The following is an 18,349-nucleotide window of genomic DNA, read 5'->3' as shown; positions in this document are numbered from 1 at the left end:
ACCCCTAGTAGCCTAGTTATTTTATTTCTCTCTCCCTCTTCTTCCTCTTTTCCTTATCTTATGTTATGATGCTTGTCTGTTGTCTGATTAATACATTTAGCATTTTGTACCAGGCCATTTATGGTTGTAAAGTTTATATTGTTCAATAAAGTAAAAAAAAAATAAAAACAATTATGGGGATTAAAAAAGGAGCAGATTATTTGGATTTTTATCATTATAGGGTGGTTGTGACACACACTGCCAACAAACATTTATGTAGCTACAAACAACATGTAAAAGTGAATATGCATAATAGGTGCCCTTTAACGGAAAACCTAAGGAAGAATAAGGCTAACTCTGTGTCTTTATAGGCTAACGTCCTTATCTTTGACCTCATGATTATTATACTTTATACTGCTAAAGTATTGTGATCATCAGTTATCTAGTAATGTGCTTCCTCGTGTCATGTTTGACCTGGGGCAAAACAATACAACACCCTGAATACAATTAAGCTGCTTATCATTATAGGCTACTACTTGTTCCTTTTATCGTAATACATGGATTGGCCAAAAGAGGGCCTTCAGACAATTTAACTGGACAATAAAACGTTGAGCCAAAGGAAGTGTCGACTGACAGCGAGACAGAGGTTTTATTTTTGCTCTCTTGGCTTTGATATAAGAACGTAAGCTACTGTCATATCTTCATTACAACTGTACTTAATTAAAGGCTTAATAATCTATGAACATAAATTGTTAAAAGTGTAAATTTCTGTGATTGTTTTCGTGGTTCTGGCCGTTTCAGATGTACAATACGTGCGGTCTCCTTTTCCTTTCGTTTGGATTTACCATGCTGAAGATCATCAGCTGTTACAGCGGTGGAGCTCAATTGGAGAGTGAATGTCAAGAAATGAATATCAATCATGGGTATGTGGAAAGGTGCACAAATAAACTGTAAAAAAAAAAAAAAAAAGAAGGGCAAAAAAATAGGGCAAAATGTAGGCTACTTAATATAAAGGAATTTTCCGTATTTATTTTTACTAGTATTTTACCTGTATTTTGAATTTTGCACTTCACGGCGTTGTGATTTAGGTTTAAGGGAAATATCCGTAAAATTACTTGAAAATGTAACCGCAGCCTAACGTTAGTTTTATTTTTTTTTCTCTCCAGTGTACCACAACAAAACACTGAAGCCCCTTACAAGATCAAACCAGAATATATAAACGTGACAGATTCTGAACTGGGAACGAACATTACTGGTAGATTTTCTCACTTTATTTTATTGACGCAAAACAAAATGAACAAGTCGATTCAAAATCTCTCATTTTACCATAGTGACGCTTTTGGCGGATCCTGCTCATTTTAGAGGTTTCATGTTGGACGCTCGTAAGTCTGAGAAGTACAAGTCTGCTGGTTGGTTTAATTTGACTGACCCGGTCAACAACGTACTCGTCTGTGGTGTGAGTCCTGCCGTGCACCCACTACACACAGCCTATTAGTTATCGATTCTTTATTTTCTTCCCCTGCTAAAAAAAACAATAGAAACCATCACAGAAATTCCAATGGTTTCCATTAAAATAGCATTATAAACCATTAGCTTTTTCCAGTAAAACCATTACAAAATTCCTTTTTGTAGTGCGTTTTGGGCATTTTTCCAATAGGATTTAACATCCCACCAATAGAATCCATCACATTATAGTTTCCATTAAAACCAATATAATTCCCATTATAACCATTAAAACCATTACATTTTCTATTGTGTTTTGGGCAGGGTTCTATTGTTTTTCTTTCAGCAGGGTCTTGCACCTGGTGTTAAATGTTAGCAGCTATTAATTCCTTAAACTAAATTCAGCTGTTTATGATATGGAAATATTTTTAGGACCGTGCTGTGGCTCAAAGAAATAACCTAAGAAAAACAAGAGTTGAAGTGTTGTGGACCCCCGAGGAGACTGGAGTTTTTTTCTTCAGGTAGTTGTACTGTGCAGCCTAATAAAGACGAAATGGTAACACTTTATAATAAGGTTCATTAGTTAACATTAGTTAACAACATTAATAAACATGAACTAAGAATGAACAATACTTCTACAGCATTTATTAATCTTATTTAATGTTAATTTCAGCATTTACTAATGCATTATTAAAATCACAAGTTGTGTTTATTAACATTAGTTAATGCAATTTAAACTAACATGAATAAACAATGAACAACTGTATTTTCATTAACTAACATTAACAAAGATTAGTAAATAGTATAATAAATGCATTGTTCATTGTTTGTTCATGTTAGTTAATACATTAACTAATGTTAACAAATGACACCTTATTGTAAAGTGTTACCGACAAAATTAACATCTTTATACTTTTATTGCGTTTCAAACTAATTTGTAAAGCTGATCTTCAATTTTCTTTTCAGAGCTGCATTCGTTAAACAGTTCAATATGATTTGGCCAAGGAAGCCTATACTCATGTCGACTGCTGCACCAACCACTGAAGCCACCAGTCACAGTACACAAACAAGTCCAACAGGTATGAATGTTATAGCAATTGTGAAATTGTGGCCTAAAAGTTTATGTGTAGTAAATTCTATGTTGAATCAAATTAAATATTTCTTCCTAAAGCCACTTTTTTTGTGATGTCTGTTTGATGTTTTTCTTATTCAACACAATTATTGCTTTAATTTAACTTTTGAGGGAAATTTCTCAGCAAAATTTGATGTACAATTCATTTGCAATAATTAGATTAATTAATCGCCACATTGTGTAGCGATTAAGTCCACTGAAGGCGAGCGTAGTGAGAACCCAAGTGCAGTTTATTTGCCAAGTGATCCAAAATACAAACATAATCCGAGACTTGACTTGAACAGACTTGACTTGGCATGGACAAACTAGACTCACCAACAGCGGGTTACAACATCAATACACACAACCAGGAAAAAAGGCAACGACATGGCTACTTATAACAAACAAGACTGGACAAGACCTAGCATGGACTCTTCAGTGTGCCCCACAGATTTGGATTCAGGTGTGGGCTTTGTGCAAGCCAGTCAAAGATGTTCACTTTGCTCATTTGGAGGTAGTTCTTCACCAGAAATGAAGTATGCTATCATGCTAGAAGACAAATCGTTGGCCCAGACCATCTTTTGTTGCAGATTGCCTGAGGTTGTCTTTCAAAATCTTCTCGTAGTCTTCCGTTTTCATGATTCCTTTTGCCCCTGATGAGATTCCCAGTTCTAAGTGCACTGAAACATCCCTACAGCATTATACTCCCACCTCCATGTTTCACTCTGGAGATGGTGTTTTTTGGGTTGAGCACCTGTCCCTTCTTTTTCCAAACATAGGCAACATTTCTATGGCCAAAGAGCTCTACTTTTGTCTCATCTAACCAAAGGACACGTTTCCAGTATGCATAGTTTTTCTCCAGGTTGTCCTTCAAACTTCAGTCTAGCTTGGAGGTGTCTCTTCTTCAGAAGAGGTGTTTTTCTTGGTCTGCAATCTCGCAGTCCTTTCCTGTCCGGGCCTCTAGTGACTGTCTTCGTTGAGATATCAATCCCAAACTTGAGTCAATCATTCACTAGTGTCTTGGCAGTTGTTCTTGGGTCTTTAGAAACCTCTCGTAATAGTTTTGTTTACAAAGTTTTTAAATCTTTCACTTCCTGCCACTGTTCTCTACTGTGTAGGTCTCTTTAAACTTCTTGATAATACTTCTCACGGCAGTTCTTGACACTTGAAAACACATTGATAAACGTGTAAATGCTTCTCCTTTGTGAGCGTTAGCAATTATTTTTCTCAAGTCTAAACTAATTTTTATGTCTTTGCCATTATGACTGAACATATTATTTTACTAGTTGTTTTGAAAGATACTAATCCTCAGTTTACAGTGCAATTTGAAGGCTTAGAGGGTTAATTAGGCAAGTTAGGTTAGTTAAGTCATTGAACAATAGTGGTTTGTTCCATAGCCAATCAAACAGATCATTTCTTAAGAGAGCAAAAAATATTGACCTTAGCAATTTAAAAAAAAAATGTTTAAATAATTATTTTATTCCAGGCAAATTGAAATAAGGCTTTCTCCAGATGAAAAATATAATAAGAAATACTGTGTTAAAATTCACTTGCTCTGTCACTTGGGAAATATCTAAAAAATAACTGAAATTGGGCTAATAATTTTGTCTTTTTGGGCTTATATTAGCCCCCTCAAGAAATATAGTGTTAGTGATGCGCGGATGGCGGTTATATCCGTGGGTGCTGCGGATAATCCACAGGGTTGGGTGGGTCAGTTAATAAAAAAATGCATTCTTTCTATTCATCAAAGAATCCTGAAAAAATGTACTCAACTGTTTTAAAGGTCCCATGACATGCTGCTTTTTGGATGCTTTTATATAGGCCTAAGTGGTCCCTACTGTATCTGGAGTCTGTTTCCCGAAATTCAGCCTTGGTGCAGAATTTCAGCCACTATGAGCCAGTCCCACAATGAGCTTTCCTTAGGACGTGCCATTTCTGTCTCTGTAGCTTTAAATGCTAATGAGGAGGAGAGAGGCGGGGCAAGGTGGAGGGTGGGTGTGTAGCCTTAACCAGCTTGCGCTACCATGCGCTAATGTTGACAGTGGATGTATCGCAATGGCTCAAAGACACGCAGTCCTTCAAGCTTTTCAGCTTGACCCAGAATCTAATCCGGATGGAGAAGCACCAGATGAAGAAGTTGCAACTCAGTGGATACAGCAGGATGTCAGTCTCCGAATGGTTAGTTTAAAATATTGTGTCTGGATACGGAACTTTAGTTGGTTTGTTTATGTATGCTGTTACAGTTATTATCATGTAGCTAATGCTAGCCATAGGCTCAGATGAAGGAACTAAAAAAATACTTTGGCGTTCATTTGTACATCCAAACACTGAGCAACTGTCATGCTTCGCTCGTTTGCAAGCCATGATGTCTCTCGAGGAAAAAATATTATTACGCTCGCCTCGCACGGTAGTAGCTCATTTTCTCATGGGCGGGCAAAGCAGAGAAAGGGGAGGTAACCTTTCCCCGTATGACGACATAAAGGGAAGATTCCAGATTGGGCCATTTGAGCTTTCATTTTCTCAAAGACGAAGCAGGATACCCAGGGCTCGGTTTACACCTATCGCCATTTCTAGCCACTGGCTAGGGGAACTCATATTAATATTAAAAAACCTCATGAAGTGAAATTTTCATGCCATGGGACCTTTAAATATTTATAATAATAATAATAATTAAAAATGCTTTTGAACAGCAAATCAGCATATTAGAATGATCTCTAAAGGATCATGTGACACTAGCATTGATCACAGGAATAAATTATATTTTAAAATATATTCAAATAGAAAGCAGTAATTTTAAATAGTAAAAATATTTCACAATATTACTGCATTTGCTGTATTAAAAAACTTTTGACTGGGTGTGTGTGTGTGTGTGTGTGTGTGTGTGTGTGTGTGTGTGTATATATATATATATATATATATATCCCTGCTGAGGAAATTCTGTGATGCTTTTAATATTCCTCACAGATACGTCACAGACTGTACCACCAACCTCTGAAGTCACAGGTACACAAAAATTCCCAACTACAAGCCCAACAACATTTACAACAACATCTAATATAGACTCACACGCTACAGGTAAAAAAAAATAAATTAAAAAAAAAAAATAAATAAATATATATATATATATGTTTATATGTATATGTGTCTGTTTTATTTTCATTTTCTTTTAGTTGGACCAACACCGCCTCCTCAGTGTACACAATATACGGTATGTAGACTGTATGTAAGCTGCTTGACTAAACGACTTTTAAAATCTGAACAGAGTTTAAAATACTAGGCATCGTACACTTGCCAACTTTGCAAAGTTATATAGTCACAGAGGAAAAGCATTGCACACTAAACGACTAAAGGCTGGAATACACTACACGATTGTTTCCCGATTTACAATCTGGAGAAGTCGACGCTAGTTGCCAAAAGTCAGAGCCAGTCTGCAGATTTGTGTTGACAGATTTCATAGAAAATCATGTTGTGTATGATGATCACAGACTCAGATGTTTTAGCTTCAGACTATGATTCCATCCAGTCGGAGGATATCAAACATGTTTGATATTTTCAGCCGATTTTAGAACACACATTGTTTTCATTTGTCATGTGTCTCCTAGCAACAAGGCACATGTTTGTGCGTGAGTTTGTTGTGATCGGAACAACTTTAACGTCTGGTAGTGTATGATACTCAGTCATTTAGTGTTTGATGGCCAATTTTTTTCTCTGTGACTATTACAAACTTGGGAAGTGTATGATGCCAAGTATTTTAAAATCTATTCAGTTTTTAAAAGTCGTGTAGTATATTCCAGTCTTAAGGATCACACACCAGCAGACTTTTAAGTCATTCAAAACACAACAAACTCGAGAAGAAACATGTGCCTTGTTGCTATGCATTATGTGTTCTAAATTTGGCTCAACTATCAAACATGTATGATATCCTCTGACTGGATGGATGATAGTCCTGAAGCTATAACCATCATACACTATGCAATATTCTATGTAATCTGACAATTTAAAACTGCAGATTGGCTCTGTCTTTCAGCAACTAACATCAACTATCCCAGTTTGTAAATTGGGGCAAAAATCTGGTAAAAGTCGTGTAGTGTATTCCAACCTTAAGAGGTGTTTTATTGCTGCATTTATGCTTATGAATGACTCTACAAATGATGATATATGATGATTCTACAAATGTAATTAGATTTTGCAGTGTAGCATTTTTGCCTCTTTTCACCTACTAAATCTGCATGCTGTGGTCATTAAAATATGCATCCATGATTATCTGGGGGGGTTTTTTTCAACTTTGCATGTTTATACAATTTCAGTTGTGTTTGCATCTGTACATGTATGTCTGTCTGTCTGTCTGTACACACATCAGAGATGTGCTTTAGCACTGTTATTATTCAGTCGACTGTGTTTTCTTGGAGGCTGTTCTCTCCTGATGATCATCAGACCAGTGTTGAAAATGGTAAGTGTGTTAAAAAAACTGAATAATGCACTAAATATATTTAGCTTTTTAAAGTCATTATTATGATAAGACAGAGAGTTTTACATCTTGATAACTGATGTTGGGAAATGCATGATGTCCTCCAGCTTAAATGCACAGATTCACATTGAATTCATAATTTAAAATACTTTCAGTATATGGCAAATTATGTCTCTCTTCACAGGCCACCATGATTGTGTCTGTCATTGAATTAGCCTCCAAAACTATTGCTGTCATCTTCATACTAATAAAACTAATTCAAGTAAGAATTATGTTTCTATTAGACTGAACTGAATATTTGGTTAAGACATATCAAGAAGAATAAAAAGAAACCACATCAACTGACATCTAATTTATTTTTCAATTGCTATGTATGTTTTTGTGTCAGTATGACTGCGAGTGTGAGTGTGATAGTTTGCAGATTGCGTTTACTGCTTTGACAGTGACTGCCATGGTTTCAAGCATACTGCACACCCTCACCATTTTCCTTCACTGTGGACCAAGCCATGAATTGTAAGTGTAATCTTCATGGAGAAAATTACATGATCTAGGACCTTTATACAGTGTGTGTATTGTAGTCATTGTCTCACAGCCTTGTTTTCAGTCGTGTTAAATTCAATATGGCTTTTAACCTGATCACTCATTCAGCAAGAACAAGAGCGATTCGAATGAACTTAGATTGAAAGAATCTATAAAAATGATTGCTTTGAATTTAATGGTCTAAAACATTGACTTACAGAAGGAAGTGTTGGCTCTGTGCCCTCATAATGGTTGACCTAATGAATACTCTCAATACAAGTAAGGTTCAGTTTTTTTTGTTCTTTAATAGTGCATTCAAGTATTTTGTAAAAATGTTGTTTGTAGTAAATACCGGTGCATCTCAATAGATTAGAATGTCGTGGAAAAGTTCATTTATTTCAGTAATTTAACTCAAATTGTGAAACTCGTGTATTAAATAAATTCAATGCACACAGACTGAAGTAGTTTAAGACTTTGGTTCTTTTAATTGTGATGATTTAGGCTCACATTTAACAAAAACCCACCAATTCACCTCAACAAATTAGAATACTTCATAAGACCAATAAAAAAAACATGTTTGTGAATTGTTGGCCTTCTGGAAAGTATGTTCATTTACTGTATATGTACTCAATACTTGATAGGGGCTCCTTTTGCTTTAATTACTGCCTCAATTCGGCGTGGCATGGAGGTGATCAGTTTGTGGCACTGCTGAGGTGGTATGGAAGCCCAGGTTTCTTTGACAGTGGCCTTCAGCTCATCTGCATTGTTGGGTCTGGTGTCTCTCTTCTTCCTCTTGACAATACCCCATAGATTCTCTATGGGTTTCAGGTCTGGTGAGTTTGCTGGCCAGTCAAGCACAGTAACACCATGGTCATTAAACCAGCTTTTGGTACCTTTGGCAGTGTGGGCAGGTGCCAAGTCTTGCTGGAAAATGAAATCAGCATCTCCATAAAGCTTGTCAGCAGAAGGAAGCATGAAGTGCTCTAAAATTTCCTGGTAGATGGCTGCGTTGACTGTGAACTTCAGAAAACACAGTGGACCAACACCAGCAGATGACATGGCAGCCCAAATTATCACAGACTGAGGAAACGTCACATTGGACTTCAAGCAACATGGATTCTGTGCCTCTCCACTCTTCTTCCAGACTCTGGGACCTTGATTTCCAAATGAAATGCAAAATTTACTTTCATCTGAAAAGAGGACTTTGGACCACTGAGCAACAGTCCAGTTATTTTTCTCCACAGCCCAGGTAAGACGCTTATGACATTGTCTCTGGTTCAGAAGTGGCTTGGTAGCCCTTTTCCTGAAGACGTCTGAGCGTGGTGACTCTGGATGCACTGACTCCAGCTTCAGTTCACTCGTTGTGAAGCTCTCACAAGTGTTTGAATCAGCTTTGCTTGACAGTATTCTCAAGCTTGCAGTCATCCCTGTTGCTTGTGCACCTTTTCCTACCCAAATTCGTCCTTCCAGTCAACTTTGCATTTAATATGCTTTGATACAGCACCCTGTAAACAGCCACACCTTTCAGTAATGACCCTCTGTGACTTACCCTCTTTGTGGAGGGTGTCAATGTTTGTATTCTGGATCATTGCCAAGTCAGCAGTCTTCCCCATTATTGTGGTTTCAAAGAACAAGAGATACCCGGAATTTATACTGTAGGAATGGTTATTTATTGAAACTCAAATGTAAATATTCTAATATTTTGAGATACTGATTTTTGACTTTCATGAGCTGTATGCTCTAATCATCAAAATTAAAAAAAAAAAACTTTTGAAATGTTTTACTTTACATGCAATGAATCTAAAATATATGAAAGTTTCACTTTTTGAAGTAACTTACAAAGAAAAAAACGTTTTCATGACATTCTAATTTATTGAGATGCACCTGTATTACTTTTTCCATTATTTTTGGAAATTGGTGTAGGTGTAAATATTCATGTAAAATCTCATCCAAACTTATTAAAAGCTAATTCAGATTTACCTAATTATGAATCGTTAGGTTATAATCCTTTTATTTTCTATTTGTACTGTAGCAACTGCAATATTCTTTGGAATATGGTGCTTTAAAGAGCTCTGGCTGCCAGTATTAATGGGAGTTTATGTTATTTGGGAGTTCATGCTTTATCTTGGCTCAGTTTGCTTTGAAAAGATGGAAAAATACCAGTCAAGAGGAAAACTCAGAAGTAAGTATCCTTGGTACCAACTAACTCAAGGCACTAAAGAGATTAACACACAAACCTTATAAATAGACTTTATGGGCTTTTAAAGATTTATGTGTTATCAGTCACACCCAGGCATAGTTGTGTGTACTTCCTTATGCATGCTCCAGAACTGATTTTCACAGAAAAATAAGATCAATAGAGATGGATTATTCAGTTTCATCCTACATTGCCTTTTATTTTATTAATGGCCATACAGTCTCATTTGTTTGCATTTGTATGTCTGCAGAAAATCTGAATCATATTTCGGAAAAGAGGGTAAGTGAACTTTACATACTTCATATCTTATATTTATGTACATAGAGACATTCCATGTTCACTGAAGCTGCTTATTACACAGGTATTTGACTGTAAAATAAACTTTACAGTGTACAGCAACTCCATACATATTTTATGGCACCAGACCATCTTAGGAACTCACTAAAATAACATGCACACCGATAATATTACCGTAAATATCACACATTAAACCTCTTTTCATTTTTTATTTGCAGATATCCCCATGGTCGTTTATGTTCAGCATCTTTTTAGTGTTTAATGTTATGTTTACAGCTGCACTCATGACAGGAGTGTCTTTGGTCAAAATGGAAAATTGTTGAAGGAACATCTGGAGATTCTTTGGTTAGTGAATGTTGTCATCTTGGTACGTTTGTAGGACTGAGCGAATATGGGTGCAACCTTTTACAGCCCTAGTACATGAATAACAACTTCAATGGAGTCAGATAAGTAGCTGAATTATGCACATCATCTTTCGACTGCTTTTTTATGATTATTGGTTCAAAATAACAGTGTAAAGGATAACTAGATAACTATAACAAAAACAATAAAGTTTTAATTACTGTTCTAATTGTATGAGAACAGAGAAGTCCACATCACAGCTATAACAATAACACAGATGGACAATATCGTTGGAATCACTTTCAGATTGATTTTTTTCCAGCTGATGAACAATAAAAAACATTGTCAGCCAATCAAAACCCACTCAAACTTTAACCAGCAAATGACAAAACGTCAATGCACATTTACAATAAACAGAACATCATTGTGCGTTAGTGTGAACGCTAAAATAGTTATAGTTTTTGGTGAACGGGCCTTAAGATTTATTACTTTATTACTTATTTTTTTCTTACACGTTAACTAACTTACTGTGCAATAAATAATTGTATGTATATGTAGATGCTGTTTTATCATTGTTCTTTTTATTATTGTAAGTTACTGTAAGTGAAGGAGTACAGTGGTGTTAAAAACACTTTTTTAAAATCTTCATTTTGGTTACTCTTCCAAATTAAGTGCACTTAGCTATACGTCACAACGTATGTTAAATAAAGACATTCACCAAATATTTTATTTATAATAGACAATATATTCATACGAAGATAATTACCCCATAAACTGTTTCTGAGGTTGTGTCTGTTTCAGTGTTTTGACATCAAAAGATTTACACAACTACAATCATGCAATACTCCAATATATAAAATACTAACTAAACAGTTTGAATAATAGACCCTGTGTTGTACTTCCTGATGTGTCTCTCATTCCATCAACTATCAAAATGTATTGACAGGGCAAAACCCCAGTTCTGTTTACTTTTCTGCTTGACTGACGACAATTCAAATAAAAGCTCAAGACCTGAGTTATTTCTATAGAACAATGAAACTGTGCTTACAAGAACTTTGGACTTGTAGATATCTCGTTATGAATCTTCCTGGGGCGTTTACAGTAGGCTACGTGACTGTGTTGAGTCACCGGCAGACCCACAATCAGTTTGCAATCGCTCCTCCGTGTGTGTGTGTGTGTGTGTGTGTTTTCTGCAACTTGAATAGTTTGCTTATGCTTTCAGCTACCGTGTATTTGTGTTCACAGTAGCCTACATACTGAAATTAAAATTGAAGTCCATTATATGTATTTTGTCGCACGATGGTGCCAGTTAGCTATTTTATTGTGTGCATTGATGTGAGGAACATCAATTCATTAGAGGTAGGATATGGATGCGATTCGCTTGATTAATAATTATGAATGTGTAATAACTACAACTCATAAATTCTACAAAGAGGTAAATGAGCATCAGAATAACCCAGGCACTATTTTGTAACATTCTTGATTCCCGTAGACTGGTGCGATGCGGGAAGTCTTGGATTTGGTTAAAAGCAATAGAATTATACACTAGGCATTAAAAAAAAAAAGTCTCAAGCATTCACCGATGCTCCAGAAGAAGGAAACACGATGCATTAAGAGCCGGGGGGTGAATACTTTTTGAATTTGGAGATCAAGGTAAATCGTACTTAATTTGTCTTCCGGGAAACATGCAAGTATCTTCTGTTGCTTCCGAAGGGCAGTAGCCTACTAAATGAAAAAAAAAAAAAGAAGATATTTCAACAAAATAAGAAAAATTTGGACATCTTCATCCTGTTCAAAAGTTTTCACCCCCAGCTCTTAATGCATCGTGTTTCCTTCTGGAGCATCAGTGAATGTTTGAGCCTTTTTTAATAGTTGTGTTTGAGTCCCTCAGTTGTCCTCAGTGTGAAAAGATGGATCTCAAAATCATACAGTCACTGCTGGAAAGGGTTCAAATATCCCTGCTAAAAAAAAAAAAACAATAGAAGCCCAATAGAAACCATCACAGAAATTCTAATGGTTTCCATTAAAATACCATTAGAAACCATTAGCTTTTTCCAGTAAAACCATTACAAAATTCCTTTTTGGAGTGTGTTTTGGGAATTTTTCCAATAGGATTTAACATCCCACCAACAGAACCCATCACATACCAGTAGACACCATTATAGTTTCCATTAAAACCAATACAATTCCCATTATAACCATTAAAACCATTACATTTTCTATTGTGTTTTGGGCAGGGTTCTGTTGTTTTTTTTCAGCAGGGATGCAAAAGATGCTGGAAAACTGAACAATATACAGGACACTGAGGATTTTTATGAAGAACAGTGCTAAGTTTAACTGTTCAGAACAAACAAGGAACTCATGAACAACCATCACAAAACAAAAAAACAGCCGTAGATCATCCAGGTAACCACACACAGTATTAAGAAGGGTTCCCAAACTCTTGAAGGGGGTTATTTTAATAATTTCAGCTATTTTGTTGTCTTGTGGACAATATGTAAACATCTTTTATGTAAAATATCTTACTCAGGACAGTACTAAATAAAAAAATAACACGCATTTTGTATGATCTCTCTTATTTTGTTAAAATTATTCACATTTTCACAGATTCTGCAAGGGGTTCCAAAACTTTCACATGCCACTGTGTATATATATATATATATACACACACACACACACACACACACACACACACTACCAGCCAAAATGGTTTGATCCAAAGTACAGCAAAAACTTAATTTCCCCCTCCCATAATTTCTCCTGCTTTGATCACAAATAATAAAAATATGTGTGCAAAAAGAGTCAAATTTAGATAAAAAGAGTCAAAATCTGACTTTTTTTTTGGATCAAATAAATGCAGGCATGTTGGGCAGAACAGACTTCTTTATAAAAAAAAAAAAATTAAAATCTTACAGTTCAAAAACTTTTGCCTGGTTGTGTACAATAAATAAACAAACTTTTTAAAAGTATCAGCATTTTAGAATGACTTCTGAAGGATCCTGTGACAGTGAAGCCTGGAGTAATTGCTGCTGAAAATTCAGTTGCGCCATCACAGGAATAAATTACATTTTATTAAATTGCAAATGTATTTCACAATATTGTAAATTGCATAAAAGACTTATTTCAAAAACATTTTAAAAACCTCACCCCAAACATTTGAATGCTAAAACAGAAAATGAGAAAATGATACTCACAACAAGAAAAGAAATATAGACTCACTTTAATTATTATAATCGCAAATATAGAACACCAAGCCCAAACTAACTTTTGATTGGTAAGAAGAGCCCAGCTTACAATTCAGAGTTTAACTTCAAAAATCAGTGCAAAACTTCAGTCATTACTATACCTGGCCTTGGGAATGAATGTACAACAATTAATTTAGCATATTTTTATTTTAAGCCAAAAGCTTACTATATAATGGCAAATGCATTACTATAATCATTATTATTATTATTATTATTATTATTATATGATCAAGTGTCTGCCTTCACACACATATTATCATAGGAAACAAAGAACCAAAATGTAAGCGAATACAAAACCATTTGTATAAAACATTTATAAACACATTTTTTTAAAAACTCTTTGGAAAAAAACATCCTCTATGTACATTTATGTGGTCCACACATCCATGAACTGGGCCAGTTTAACTCAAAACTTTACAAAAAGACTTATCCAGCCCAATACAGTGATGCAATCTTATGATTTTCTGTAAGGTTATGCCTCACAGCCCTGCTGTTCAATTTTCTCCACTGCCGCCACTGGCAGGATGAGGTGAGAAATTCTGCTCCACAGTCCGCTCAGTTTATCCACATCCATTTGATTAAACCTAGTGGATTTATCGGAGATGACAAACTTCTGTTTTATATAGTCATATACCATGTCCTCCACTTCTTTTAGACTGGTCTTCGAGTCTATTTTATCCCTCGAAAGCATCACAGTAAAGACCAGGAAAACCTTCTTGTGAGATGCATTTTCATGGTCACAGTAACGATAGAATATAAGCGTAGATCCAGGAGGGAGCTCTTCAAAACGGTGCACAACAACTGCACGTTTATCACCTTCAAACGCTTTAATAAGTTCTTCATCAATGTACAGCTTGACCTGGTCACTGTCTTGTGCTCTTTTGGTGGCCCCTTCGATTTCTAAGATTGAAGCATTAAGGGTAGCGGAATATGCTGTGGCTAAGCGTCGAGCAAGGCAGCCCAACGTCTTTTCAGCCTGAAGGCCAGCAGTCAGAATTACGCTGACCGGTTCAGTGGGGTTGATCGTCTTCAGGTGGTTCTTAAGATGCTTCTCACTCCTCTTCCAGAGCTCAGAGTGCTGACTGGGAAAAAGATCTTGTAGAGCTGCTAACTCCAGATCAAATTTCTCCAGTGTGTTAGGGTGGGCAATGTCAGTTTGAGGCAAATGGAAGTACAAGAACTTCTGAAAGGCCAAAAAAACTAAAACGCCCAAAGCCAGCAATACAATCAGTATCAGAGACCACCAAAGAAGCTTACAAATGTACCACATCCAGCCTTAAAAAAAAACATGAAATTCTGAATTAATAAAACACTGTGGATGGGAGACAAATCTGTTTGTTTTAACCCATAAGAACCCAGACCAATTTCTCCTTATAATGGACCACTTATAACTTGTGAAAGATCTGTAATGCGACATATATATGACACTGGGCGTTTATGATACATTTTATGTTACATATGTGTTACATTGGGCGTTTATTATCAATTGGAGAAAAAAAAAAACATTTTATAATTGTTTTTGCTAAATAAGTTTTTTTTCTGTTTATTTGCCTTTCCACAACATACATCAAAATTATTACTTTTCTGGGAAGATAAAACAAAAACCTTTTTCAGAAGTAATATAATTTTTGCATTTTATTTGCTTTGCCACAACATATTTCAAAACCACATAACTGTGACCATTAAATTTTACAACAACTCTTTTGTAACATATCAAAATTCTACCTTTTCAGGTACATGGTTTAACCAGAAATTAATTTTTAGATTTTTTTTTTTTTTTTTTTTTTACAATTTGAAAATGTGCAAACTGAATAAAAATAAATAACTACAATACACAATACACTGGAGGTCAACATGTTAAACATGCATGTAGATTTGTTAAAATATGCTTTGAAATAAGCAGCAGAATATATATATATATATATATATAACACTAAAATAATTGAATCAGCTAAATTAATTAAGCAGCTCATTACCATTTTTACCATTTTTCTTAATGTGACAAATACGTCACATCAAAATTCCACCTACTTTTATAAGGTTAACAGTCCGATGTGACATATGTCACCACAATATCTTTGTATCTTGTTTTATATCAGTTTGCTCAAGAAACGTATTAAAATCAGGTTAAGAGTAATCTAGGATATGTTATTAAAACATTAGAATTGTTGCATGGGTTGAAACATACCTTTTGTAACAAAAACAAGCGTTTTTAAAAATTTCTGACGCTGTAACGTGCTAACCAGACAGGACACCATTTTGGAAATGTTGCCATGGCAACAAAAAATGCACACATTGTCACATGACTGAACCTGGGTGTTCATTATATGTCACTTAGGGACTTCCTGAGTTGAAAGTGAGGGATAATGCTTTAAAAAGACCTTTCCAGATAATCACCAGTGTTTGTGACACCCGCGTCACTGTGGGTTCTTATGGGTTAATTATAAAGGAATGAATGAAAGAAAAACTCAAAAATACCTTTAGAGGAGGAGGCTGGGCTTGCTTTTGAGATGACTGATTTCTGCAAAATCTTCATTTCTTGAAGACAAAATAAAAGAATTATGATCTACAAATCCTTAAATATTATCCATGTACTGATGTAAGACAAAATTATAAATGTAAAATTTTTGAATATATACTTTAAGTAATAAAATACTAGAAAAGTGACAAATACAAAACATTTTTACCTGCGTTTTTGTGATTAGTGGTTTGGTTTGTGATGTGATGTTTAGTTATTGGGCGGATGTAACTCTTCTGGGGTTCAGATGGTGGGTATCTATTCCAATTCACAAGACCAGGGGAATCTATAATAAAAGCACAAACTTTGATTAAATAAAATGAAAGAAAAAATTGTAACATATACAGTAAGAACGTGATTAAGCATCATAATGTACACTATTACCAGTACAAATATAGCTACTATAGTGTGTGTGTATGTATGCATGTGTATATACAGTATATAAAAAATACAATGAAAATGTTTTACAAACTTTTGGGTTTCTCTGTTATGGATAGTCTCTGATAGTTTATGTTATTCCTATTTCTCAATCTAGAAGTTTCTTGTTGATTTCCCAATGGAACAGCATCCAAACCAGAGGGATCTGCAATGAAAAAGACAGTTGTGAGCAATGGCGTGCACAGGGAGGACAGGCTGGGGGGACTTAAGTCACTAACCATATAAATCACAAATGTGGTGTGCATTTATTGTAATCGAAAGGTAGTTTTATTAATTATAACAAACCTCCATAACCTCCTGTGACTGGTCTGTAATTTTCTGATTTGGGTTTGGGACTCTCAGTTTCCACAGTCTTTGGATGAATAGACCTTTGACTGCCCAGCAATTCCTTACTTTCCATATTGTCTTTCAAAATATAGGCAGAATGCATTTCTTCTGTTACAGGCTGGGCTGAGGAACGCACAGAAGTAAAATAACACCCCAGTTTAATATTATATGATATTTAATATTATAACACTTATACTTTTTTCTCAGACAGAATCTTACCTTTCAAACTGGACTCCTGGTCCTCCTCGGCCACCTCATCTGATTTCATTTCTTGATCCTGGTCTTCATTCTCAACCATCTCCACATCGGCTTTATCAGTTTGGTTTAATCCATCACCTTTCTCATTTATACCCCTTGTCTCGTCTTCAGGCTTTTGCTTCTTAACAGGGGATTCTGTGTTGGTTTTAATAAAAAAATAAAAAATAAAAATTAGTACAAACATTAACATGCAAAAGATGTTTTGCCCAAAAAACAAAATGTAAGACAGTAAATTTCACATACCATCATCATCCTCAGCAAGACTCTTGGGCTCCTTGGATCCACTGACAGCTCTGGCTGCATCTTCAGCATCTTCCCTCATTTTCCGCGTTCTTTTTATTGGGGGTCTGGGTTTAAGCTTCTCAAAGCTTAAAGCTAAGACAGAAGAGGAACTGAGTAACTACCTTACAGAAATATACCAACAAACGATAAGATTTTTGTTAAGTATTTTTGATTGTTGTGCGTCAGCGGGAACGGATATAGCGTAACGTTATAATCTTGACAAGAAAATGAATGATTTTAAAGTAAACAGAGACATTAGCAACTATACATTGTTATTAATAATCTTATAAGAAGTCTTCATAAAATGTTAATGAAATGTATGTAAACGATTTATTCAAATTATTAAAAGAATGATATTAAAATAATCTTTAGCTCATATGCTCAAGCTAAACAGTGGATATTTAAAAAGTTTATCCTAGGTAGCGAGTACTTCAAAAGGTTAACGGTAACAAGCATCTTAATCTACTGAGAGAAGGAAAGAGTAGCTTTGGAAGGACAGTTTTGCTCCATATTATTAATAGCATTAGAGGAAACGTACGTAACGTTACAGACACACGTATGAGACGATCTGTACGAAAATTGCACGTTATCATATAAAGAAATGTCTTTCACCGTGGATTACGGATTCGTCCTTTTGGCAATGGATAATATTAATTGCAGATAAATTGTATATTGTTCTTAATGGACAATGTTGTAGTACATTTAAGCCACGTGAAGAGTATTAGAAAAGTCAAACCTTGCTTGAGTGACTGTCTGGCGCTTCTCCTAGTTGTAGGTCCATCTTTTTTAGAATCACCTGAGTCCATTTTTATATCTCACCACTTCTTATCAAACTTTTTACTTTTCCTGTGCAGCCGAAACCGGAAAGCGGAACATTAATGGTGGTTTCCGTCGGAGCGACTTCAGTGAAACACAACTTCTCTCC

General features: G+C 35.4%; 2 protein-coding genes across 4 annotated transcripts; one reads left to right on the top strand and one right to left on the bottom strand.

Annotated features, from left to right (window-relative positions):
* The first annotated feature begins 525 nt into the window (after positions 1 to 525).
* LOC131546287 (uncharacterized) lies at positions 526 to 13,424 on the top strand. Of its 3 annotated transcripts, none has more exons than XM_058785776.1 (15): positions 526 to 661; positions 781 to 902; positions 1,146 to 1,234; positions 1,311 to 1,435; positions 1,855 to 1,943; positions 2,389 to 2,501; positions 5,498 to 5,536; positions 5,704 to 5,741; positions 6,894 to 6,983; positions 7,186 to 7,263; positions 7,390 to 7,514; positions 7,741 to 7,799; positions 9,553 to 9,702; positions 9,968 to 9,996; positions 10,233 to 13,424. In XM_058785776.1, exons 2-15 carry the CDS (start codon positions 781 to 783, stop codon positions 10,335 to 10,337), a joined length of 1,251 nt encoding a protein of 416 aa, XP_058641759.1. In that variant the 5' UTR covers positions 526 to 661; the 3' UTR covers positions 10,338 to 13,424. The 3 variants fall into 3 exon arrangements, with proteins under 3 accessions (XP_058641759.1, XP_058641758.1, XP_058641760.1); XM_058785775.1 differs by having other exon boundaries at positions 5,498 to 5,608; XM_058785777.1 differs by lacking the exon at positions 9,553 to 9,702 and having other exon boundaries at positions 5,498 to 5,608.
* A 137-nt stretch (positions 13,425 to 13,561) lies between these two features.
* On the bottom strand, positions 13,562 to 18,348 carry LOC131546286 (torsin-1A-interacting protein 2-like). Its single transcript, XM_058785774.1, has 8 exons — positions 18,161 to 18,348; positions 17,386 to 17,517; positions 17,104 to 17,277; positions 16,843 to 17,007; positions 16,592 to 16,702; positions 16,289 to 16,405; positions 16,080 to 16,139; positions 13,562 to 14,876 (listed from the first exon to the last, which is right to left on the bottom strand). The coding sequence occupies exons 1-8, from the start codon at positions 18,228 to 18,230 to the stop codon at positions 14,074 to 14,076; spliced, it is 1,632 nt and encodes a 543-aa protein (XP_058641757.1). The 5' UTR covers positions 18,231 to 18,348; the 3' UTR covers positions 13,562 to 14,073.
* Position 18,349: the final 1 nt, after the last annotated feature.

This window comes from Onychostoma macrolepis, chromosome 08 (genome assembly GCF_012432095.1).
Source record: "Onychostoma macrolepis isolate SWU-2019 chromosome 08, ASM1243209v1, whole genome shotgun sequence".
NCBI classification, from domain to species: domain Eukaryota; kingdom Metazoa; phylum Chordata; class Actinopteri; order Cypriniformes; family Cyprinidae; genus Onychostoma; species Onychostoma macrolepis.
Note: the sequence above shows the minus strand (reverse complement) of the source record. Positions and strands in the feature narration are given on the sequence as shown.

What these genes read in the sequence shown, in the direction of transcription:
- LOC131546286 (XM_058785774.1), bottom strand. Translation starts at nt 18,230, where the DNA reads ATGGACTCAGGTGATTCTAAAAAAGATGGACCTACAACTAGGAGAAGC. An exon ending in TCTTGCTGAGGATGATGATG is followed by an intron (nt 17,278 to 17,385) that starts GTATGTGAAATT and finishes AAACCAACACAG; the next exon opens with AATCCCCTGTTAAGAAGCAA. An exon ending in CCCAGCCTCCTCCTCTAAAG is followed by an intron (nt 14,877 to 16,079) that starts GTATTTTTGAGT and finishes TTTTTTTTTAAG; the next exon opens with GCTGGATGTGGTACATTTGT.
- LOC131546287 (XM_058785775.1), top strand. Translation starts at nt 781, where the DNA reads ATGTACAATACGTGCGGTCTCCTTTTCCTTTCGTTTGGATTTACCATG. An exon ending in TACTAATAAAACTAATTCAA is followed by an intron (nt 7,264 to 7,389) that starts GTAAGAATTATG and finishes TTTTTGTGTCAG; the next exon opens with TATGACTGCGAGTGTGAGTG. An exon ending in AATGAATACTCTCAATACAA is followed by an intron (nt 7,800 to 9,552) that starts GTAAGGTTCAGT and finishes TTTGTACTGTAG; the next exon opens with CAACTGCAATATTCTTTGGA.